We start from the raw sequence: 8,796 nt of genomic DNA, 5'->3' as shown, positions 1-8,796 counted from the left end.
AGTGTGTGTGGAAGAATGCCCTTCCAAAACAGCCCCCTCTCTCCTTTTGGTTGACCCCCCTTGCCAATTACTCATGCTGCATTCCTATTGGCCCTTGAAAAGCCTAGCCAATAGTATTTGAGTATGAGTTTTACTCTTGCTGGCTTCCTATTGGCCCGTAAATAATTTAGCCAAAAGCCTTTGAGAGGCCCAGTCAAGAGCTTTATGACAAGTGTCCATCCTTTTTTCCATTTTGTAAATGCCAAATAATTAATTTAATTATCTGCTTTGCTATTGGACCTTTTAGTCATTTGGCCAACAGGAATTAAGCAATTTTAGAAACTCCTTAATTATCATTGGACCTTTTGACTGTACAATAGTCTTTTAGGGAGACTATTTCTTATTGGTTATTTTTTGAGCATTTATAAAAATAAAATTTTAGTTTACACTAGCTAACTTCTCATTGGTCCACCTCTGTGCCCATCCAATAGGATTCAGACAAGAATTGGAGGTTTCTTTGCATGCCTGACATGTGTCCTCTTTACTTTGTGTAAAGGGTAAGCTTAGGTGTATAGTGTGTATGTATGTCTAGTCCTTATTAAGCTTTGTCATCTTCCCAAAACGTTTTTGCTTTTGTCCTCTTGGCCTTTTGCACACACACAAAGCATCCAATTCCATTTACAATTGACCATTGGACTTTACACTTTGAAATTTTGGAACTTAACCTTTTTGAAGTCTTAATGGGCTGAACCCTAAGGTCTTTGGAGCTCATTCATTGCACATTGCACATTGCTCTTGTACAGATGGTACTCCTTTGGATCCCTACTCTGGGCCCCCTATTGTGACCAGTCTGCTAGCTTTACAAATAATCTAGCTTTTTCTCCCTGGTACTTCCCCATATTAAATGATCAGTTTCACATGAGAAAATCATTTAGGAGAATTAGATATTAGTTATTATGACACCTCCCCCCATTATAAGTAGTATAGATGCAAAATGGCTTTTTGGGCATACGAGACCTTGGCACCTTACCTTTTTCTCAGCCAAAAATCAAGATTTCTTCTAGTAATCGTTGTGAACATTTTCTCAATCGAGGGATGTTTTGAGACTAGGTAATCCTCATCCTCCTTCCTTGAACATGTTGATGTAAAGTGTGTCCTTTTTTAATATAATCACCGCCTTCTTTTGGTAAAAAACCGTGGAAACTTTTTTTTTTTAGGGGGGGTGGAGTTGTTCATCCTTCAATGAAATAATCTATAGTATGCAAAAACTTATGGTATTATTTTTAAACTATTTTAAGCCATTTTCAACAAAGTACCATTAGGTCTCCCCAATCTTAAAAAAATAAAAATTCTCAAAACATATTAAATGCATAAGTGAAGGGTGTGAATTAGGAATACCTTTTCATTTTTTAAAGCCAATATGTGGCACCCATTTCAAAAAATAAAAGATTTCAGAATCATGCAAGGACTCGGAAGCAAAGGTTAAAGTGCCTCTCTCTCTCTCTCTCTCTCTCTCTATAGATATGCTGCATGCGAGCGACCACTTTCATGTTCTCTCTCTCTCTCTCTCTCTCTCTCTCTCTCTCTCTCTGTGTGTGTGTGTGTGCGCGCGCGCGCGCGCGAGCATTCTGAAAATGATTTGATGATGGCACGCGAGACGTGGAGCAAAGTCCTGCTCTACGTCAGCGGGCAACGTCAGCAGATGAGAGAGGTTGTTGGTTGAGCAAGCAAAGGATGCTTTATTCTGCCAGTGTGCAGTGCGTGAGGTAGGGCCAGGCATGCGGAGGGAGAGAGACGCCATGGAGGTGATGATGAGAAAGCAGCAATAAGGTGCAGCCTCATACTCGCCACAACCAGCAATGGCCCCCAATTCACGTGTCTAATCAGCGATGGCGAACATCGCAACCGTGATCTTGTTCTGTCAAACTTCTGTGTTTTTTCACGTCAATGTGCTTATTATGTCTTTCCTTACTCTGAACTTCACTAAATTCCAGCTCTCCCGGCCCCGCTCCACACACACACACACACACACACACACACACACACACACACACACGTGCGTGCATGCACACACACAAGCAAAGCTGATATGCAAGTGTGGAATGCAGCTCCGGAACCAGCGAAGGTCTTGAAAAGTACATTTCTTACTTTGACGGTCTCAAAACTGGCACCTTGGAGGTGGCACACATTGCGAGTACATATCTAAATCGGTAATTAATCATCCGTTTTCTCATAGCTTCAAATTTGTTTAATATGCCTTCTATTACAGCTTGTTGGCCCTTCAAATTCTAGTTATTGATCCAACACTTGCAATTCTGTATAAATTTAGGGCCTACCCACTTATAAGCTCAGCTGCAAACTGAGCACCACCAAAGGCGGCCTTCAATTGGCAACTGCCACCACACACCTTATTTATGATGATGCCTACCAGATGCGACAACAGATACGTGGCTTAATTTCATGCTGCCCAGATGAGGTGGTCTTTGCAAGTAGCTTTGAGCAAGGCACGTAATTAATGTTTAAGCTAATACTCAACTTCGAACCTAGGTAACAATTACTCTCTTGTTATACACAAGAAGTTTTGGACAGACCCTCACAATAATTCCCACACTATGACTTAACTCAACATCACGAGCTTTTGGGAGGGAGGGAGGCATACCTAACTAGGTACGATTGGGGTTAGGGGACCATCGGCACCGGTGGGGGGCCAGCGGTCCCCTGCCCCCAACCGTACCTGGCTAGGTATGCGGTGCCTCCTAAGCAAAAGCTCATGATGTTATGCATTATATGGAAAACACTGAAAAAGGCTCCCTTTTCCTACATGAGAAAATTTCTAAATCTTCTTGTGTTATATCCAAATGATACCCGATAATTTTTCACCAAGTCTACTGACATAGATATCCGCATGACATCTTATAGTGTAGGAGGGTGATAGCTCTTTTTCATGGCCAATCTATGAGTTTCTACTATTTTTAGTTGTAGAATCTAGGGGTCACACTCATTGCCTTTATTCTACCTGCTAGTCATCCCAAGTGACCCATCAAAAGTAAGAAGATGTTCCCATTCACAATGCTCTCATTGCTATCCCCATGATGCCTTTAGTTTGTGAGGGTGGCAGCTCTTTTCTAGAGAAATTCTATGAGTTTCTACCATTTCTTGTTATACATTCAAGGAAACACTCATCATTCAAGAGCACGACTTGGTCATTACAATTTGTATAATTTTAGCACGCAGTCATGTCTTTCATGGTACTTGAAGCTTTTGTGCTAATGTCAACTGTTTACAATGTTGGTGTAGGCGTGTATTGCCACCTTTTGTGTGCCCTTGTGCATAGAGATGATGTGGAGGTATTGACTGCCATTTTTGCATATACACTAGTGGAGGCCCTTAGAATGCTTGAGGTTGACTGGAAGAACCTTTGCCATGATATCAAATTCGGCCACCTAAATCAAAGCAAAGTGATCGACCCTTCTCTTCGAGCCATCATGAAGGACAAAGTTTTAATGTGCCGGAATGCCCGTCGCGCCAACCAAGTAGCGGCCATATGTGAAGCGGCAAGCCAGCAATGTGCTTGGAATGGCATTATCAAGAAATTGTGGCCTAGATGCAAGTATGTGCTCTCCATAATGACGGGAAGTATGGAGGCTTATGTAGAGACATTGCAAGCATATGCAGGTGAAGATGTGCCATGTTGTCTGTCTTTCTCCCACATGGAATTAATAGAATACCCTCCTAAAATTGACATTACCATGTGTGAAAGATAATTGGAAAAAGTTCTTAAACTTCTTCTGAACTGATATGCAGGCAAAGGCCGGGGCATTTTTTCTATCTTTAGGATGTTTTTTTCCCCAAGCATTGTATATCGCCAATCACTCTAGGGCTATCTATCTTTCCATTGCACACTAAGTAACACACTCTCTATTGTGTGCCTTGAGCTTCCTTCGTCTTCTCCAAGCTATGTGCGTTTCTCTCCAACCCTAATTCCAACAATTGGTATCAGAGTAGCTTGCGTCCTCCCGGGCTTAGTCGCCAACTGCTCTAGCACACGCCTGCTCACTTTCTCCGATTTCAGTGAGCTGTGGCAAGCATTCGCAGGTCGACAATTTTTTTTAAATTCGGGCCCATTTCGGCCTCCATTTCCACTACAAGTAGTTATGCACAAGCTATTTTGTCATTTTGTGCAGAATTTGTGTCAGTGCCGTTTTCTGCATAACAGGTGCCTCATAGTCTTTACGGTTTGTGCTATATAGCACGTGTTGTTCCCGCTCCGTTTCTCCTATTTTCGAGCAGTTTTCACATCAGGTACCACATTTACCATGGCTGACAATAACACAGACGTCTTCAAGATGTTTGCTACTGAGGACAGGTTGGATGGGGACAATTACCCTATGTGGGCTTATATGATGCAACACGTTCTTGTGTCAAAGGGTGTCTAGAATATTGTGCAGGGCATTGATGTACGTCCTGGTTCTGAGGATGTAGTCGATGTTGAGGATGTTGCAGGTCTTGCTGCAAGGATTGCTGCTATTAGAGTTGTTTTGCCTACAACAGAACAAGCTCGTTGGGATGTAAAGGATATGCAAGCTCATGCATTGATTGTGTTGTCTGTGAAGCGCACCATTGTTCCTGACATTTGTTCAACAAAATCTGCAAAACAAGCTTGGGATATTTTGACTGGTCTTTATGCAAGTCGCAATGAGGCTAAAATTGCTTTGCTGCGTAAAGAGCTGGAGTCGAAGATTATGCACGAGGAAGATGATATGGAAACTTTCCTTGCTAGTGTCAAGGATATCAATGAGCAGCTTATTTCTGTAGGTGAAGTTATTTTAGACAGTTCCCTTGTGCAGACTGTTCTTGATGCCTTACCAGATTCTTACCAGACTTTTGCTAGTACTTGGAGACTTATGACCCAAGGAAATCTAGAAGTTGTCAAGTTTGATGCATTATGCACATTGCTATTGCAAGAGTCACTTTCCAGAAAAAACAGGACTAGACAGCGTGCAGTTGAATAGGCTTTTATTGCTTGTCAAAGAAAGGGTGGTAACAGCAATGCAGCCACTTCTTATGGTTCTGTTGCGAGTGGAAAAACTTCTGTTCCCAATGCTTCTGCTGGCACACTTCGTCTGGCAATTCTGGTGATAAGAGCAAAAAGAAGATGCGTTGCCATTATTGTAAAGCTAATGATCACTTGATCAAGTCGTGTCCTAAGTTGAAGGCCAAAGAGGCTAAGAAGAGAGAGGGTGGTTCCACTGCAAATGTTGGTTCCACTATAAAAGCAGCCATTGTTGAGTCTTCTATGAAAGGAGACTGTGTTGCTGATGTTGATGCTGCATGGGCTTTTAACATAGAGTGCACTTACAATCCTGTTGTCCATGATGCATACTTGTCAGTTGCTGCAAATTCACATATGTGGTATTTCAGCTGTGGTGCTACAAAGCACATTACCTCACATTGTGAATTGTTTACATCTCTCGAGTCTGTCCCTCATGGGAATTCAGTCACTTGTGCCAACAATGTCTCTTATCTGGTTCAGGGAGTTGGAAAGATTGTGCTTACTGCTGCAAATGGCAGTTCCTTCACACTTGTTGATGCTCTTTATGTACCTGGGATCAAGAAGAATCTCTTGTCTGTATCCACACTTTCTAGACTTGGACTTGTAGTCAAATTTGTGGATGACAGATGTACAGTTCATGATCTCAGTTTTGGTGATGAAATTGTTGCATCTGGCCTTTTGTGCCGTGGGCTGTATAAGCTCACTTTGTATGGCAAGTGTGGACAAAATTTTGCAAATGCTATTGCATATTCAAGGGCTATTTCAGATGTAAAACTTTGGTATGCACGTTTTGGTCATCTGAATTTTGCCAGTTTGCTGCGTTTGCAAAAATCTGATATGGTTGCTTCTTTGCCGCCTCTTGAAGCACCTGTCAAACATGTTTGTGAAGGCTGTATTTTAGGTAAGATGCCGCACTTTCTAAGTTTCCAAAGGATGGTTCATTTCGGGCCACATGCAGGTTACAGCTTGTGCATAGTGATGTTTGTGGGCCCATGCAAACTCCATCCTTGGGTAATTACCTGTACTTCGTGACTTTCATTGATGATTACTCCAGGCATGCATGGGTATTTCCGCTTAAAGATAAGTCCAAAGTTTTTATGTGCTTCAAAAAATTTCTGGCTATGGCTGAAAATGTATCGAAATGTAGTATGGGCACCCTCCGTTCCAATCGAGGGGGGGAGAGTATATGTCTCATGAATTTAATGCATTTCTGGCTAGTCATGGGATAAAACACCAATGTGCAGTGCCTTATACACCTCAACAAAATGGTGTTGCTGAGAGGAAAAATAGGTCACTTACGGAAATGGCACAATGTATGGTCAAAAGTCAAGCTTTGTCGCATTCTTTTTGGCTTGAGGCCATCATGTGTGCCACTTATGTACTAAACAGGTGTCCTACGAAAGCTTTGCAGTCTATTACTCCATATGAAGCATGGCACGATAGAAAGCCTTGTATTGAGCACATGCGTGTTTTTGGCTGTTTGGCAAATGCTTTGGTGCCACAAACACATCGCAGAAAGTTGGATGATAAGGCTGTCAAATGTATTTTTTTTTGTTATACTGTTGAAAGCAAAGGTTACAGGTTATATCATCCGTAAACAAAGCGTATTCTGGTTTCACGGGATGTAGTGTTTGTGGAAGATTCTGTTTAGCCCTTGCTCTCATGTACTAGAGACAGTAATGTAAGCTCACAGGACATTTATGGCACTTTAATGTTGCCTCTTTCTAGTGGTGGAAATACGAATGTAAGTTCCAATGAGGCAAATGTACAGCCTATGGGGGTTTCTGAAAATGTTACAAATTAGCCTATTACTGGTACATACTGGTAGACTTGTAAAAGAGTTCATTTCTTTGGAGATGCCAAGGAATCTTGAAGGTGAAGAGAGAGAGAGAGAGAGAGAGAGAGAGAGAGAGAGAGAGAGAGAGAGAGAGAGAGTGGGCTTGTGACAATCCATTCAATTTACACAAGAGTATATATTAGTAGGCATTAAAACTAGTCATTCGAGATTTGCGACAATTTCACATGGAGCAGATACATGAGATCCAACCTTATGAAGGAACACCATAACAAACAACAATTCATAAAAACTGGTAAGGCATAAATTGAAGTTCATTTGTAATGACAAGTAAACAGAAAAGACAATTACGCATCCTATAGATAAGGATAAGCAATGACATTAAATTCATGAACGGAAACGTCCGATTACATTATTCAGTCTTATCACAAGTGCATTCAGTTTATTCAATTGCACTTTTAAAGATGAAACCTCCCGCAATGCCACTATTTGCTCCTCTAGGTCAGCTACCTTGATATCCGCTACATTTACTTGACAATCTTGAACTACGTTTTTTATTGACTTTACAGACTCTTTTATGAAGAACTTAAGGGTGCCATTGTCATGGCCATGGACCTCAGTCCAAATCTGTAGCAGGATTTCCTTTAATCTTTCAACAAGATCTTCCTCTACTCCCTCGAACGTGTCCTGCGTGTCAGTGGCCTCCACAGCATTCAAATGACCCCCCTCCTCCATTACGATCTGCATAACAAAGAATGAGCCCAACAAGTTAGAATCCAACGGCAAAAAAATGTGGTTCAACGAAAAGAAACAGTCATGAATTATAAACGTTCAAGATGCAACAAGTATTGCCTCTGTGCGATGCACGAGAGGCATGAAATCATCGCCTATCTGTGTGCCCTCGTCGTCATCATCACTGTCATCAATGATAACAACATTTGCTTTTGGATCGTCCACGTTGGTCTCTTTAAATGCGGTCGTATCGGTAAGCTCCTTGTTAATCACAGACACTGACAAGTACCTAAAGCAATGAACGCATGGAAAAGAAAGCAGAATAATATGATGCTAACCTTTCTATAGCCTCCCATTGGGACCTAAACCAATCGGCTCGTGGTTGTGCATTGGCGTACAAGTCATTGGCCACAAAAATGCTCACTATGTCCTGGTAAGTCACGGTTGAGGGAAAAGCCATGCAACACCACATCACTCTTATCTTTTTCAGGTACATTCCTCGGCCTTGGTAAGGAATGATCCATGACGATGAAGGGTAGTATTTTCCGGTACGCACCATAATGTGCAAGGTGGACAAGAAATCGTTCCCTAGAGGGTGCCGCATTTTGAACTTCCAATACATTGCAGCACGGTCAAAAATATTGTTTGAAGTTAGGCATACCCTGTTCGTGAGGTCGTCTACACCGTAAAGGGTATACAACTCTACGCCCTTGTTGATATCATCAACAGTGACATTGTGAGTCAGCTTCTGGAAGTGCGGCTCACCTTCATCCTTCATGCAATAGCCTACCATCCCCTGGAAGGTATGCATATTTTTCTGCTTTAGAGCTCTGCATAGGATGTTCGCACCTGCCGAACCTTCCTTGTCCCAACCCAAGTATGACTTCAGCTTCTTGTTGATGGCAATAAGAGATGACGACAGCATACGAACCACCATCTGAAAATGCAAATGGAATACACTGCCTCCTCTTTCCACTGCGCACATCCCCGCTAATGTCTCCTTCTACAAGAATTCGTCAACACGTGGAAGAAGACATGTATCTATGTCCTCCCTTGTCACAGAGATTGTCACACTCGCCTCCATTAACTTCTTCGGCCTCTTCGACTCGTTTGAGGACCTCTCCTCTGCGGTCATTCGAGGACGCCCCCTCCTCTTAACGGGGACGCCTTCTTCACCCACGCTATTGGACGCACCTCTCGCACTCTTTTTCAACGAAGCCATCGTGTATGCGTGCTC

At 42.3% G+C, this 8,796-nt stretch overlaps 2 protein-coding genes across 3 annotated transcripts; one reads left to right on the top strand and one right to left on the bottom strand.

Moving 5' to 3' along the window:
• Nucleotides 1–1,746: 1,746 nt before the first annotated feature.
• On the top strand, nucleotides 1,747–4,103 carry LOC147453512 (jasmonoyl--L-amino acid synthetase GH3.3-like). 2 transcript variants are annotated; one of them, XM_086517154.1, is made up of 4 exons: nucleotides 1,747–1,809; nucleotides 2,088–2,189; nucleotides 2,309–2,483; nucleotides 3,277–4,103. In XM_086517154.1, exons 3-4 carry the CDS (start codon nucleotides 2,411–2,413, stop codon nucleotides 3,741–3,743), a joined length of 540 nt encoding a protein of 179 aa, XP_086373280.1. In that variant the 5' UTR covers nucleotides 1,747–1,809; nucleotides 2,088–2,189; nucleotides 2,309–2,410; the 3' UTR covers nucleotides 3,744–4,103. The 2 variants fall into 2 exon arrangements, with proteins under 2 accessions (XP_086373280.1, XP_086373279.1); XM_086517153.1 differs by having other exon boundaries at nucleotides 1,788–1,928.
• A 3,111-nt stretch (nucleotides 4,104–7,214) lies between these two features.
• On the bottom strand, nucleotides 7,215–8,496 carry LOC147453511 (uncharacterized). Its single transcript, XM_086517152.1, has 3 exons — nucleotides 7,898–8,496; nucleotides 7,671–7,848; nucleotides 7,215–7,568 (listed from the first exon to the last, which is right to left on the bottom strand). The coding sequence occupies exons 1-3, from the start codon at nucleotides 8,494–8,496 to the stop codon at nucleotides 7,215–7,217; spliced, it is 1,131 nt and encodes a 376-aa protein (XP_086373278.1).
• Nucleotides 8,497–8,796: the final 300 nt, after the last annotated feature.

The sequence above is a fragment of the Adiantum capillus-veneris genome, chromosome 7, assembly GCF_014529385.1.
Source record: "Adiantum capillus-veneris isolate H3 chromosome 7, ASM1452938v2, whole genome shotgun sequence".
Classification (NCBI taxonomy): Eukaryota; Viridiplantae; Streptophyta; class Polypodiopsida; order Polypodiales; family Pteridaceae; genus Adiantum; species Adiantum capillus-veneris.
Note: the sequence above shows the minus strand (reverse complement) of the source record. Positions and strands in the feature narration are given on the sequence as shown.

What these genes read in the sequence shown, in the direction of transcription:
- LOC147453511 (XM_086517152.1), bottom strand. Translation starts at nt 8,496, where the DNA reads ATGGTGGTTCGTATGCTGTCGTCATCTCTTATTGCCATCAACAAGAAG. An exon ending in CAATGGGAGGCTATAGAAAG is followed by an intron (nt 7,849 to 7,897) that starts GTTAGCATCATA and finishes TCATTGCTTTAG; the next exon opens with GTACTTGTCAGTGTCTGTGA. An exon ending in ATCGCACAGAGGCAATACTT is followed by an intron (nt 7,569 to 7,670) that starts GTTGCATCTTGA and finishes TTTGTTATGCAG; the next exon opens with ATCGTAATGGAGGAGGGGGG.
- LOC147453512 (XM_086517154.1), top strand. Translation starts at nt 2,411, where the DNA reads ATGCGACAACAGATACGTGGCTTAATTTCATGCTGCCCAGATGAGGTG. An exon ending in TGCAAGTAGCTTTGAGCAAG is followed by an intron (nt 2,484 to 3,276) that starts GCACGTAATTAA and finishes ATGTTGGTGTAG; the next exon opens with GCGTGTATTGCCACCTTTTG.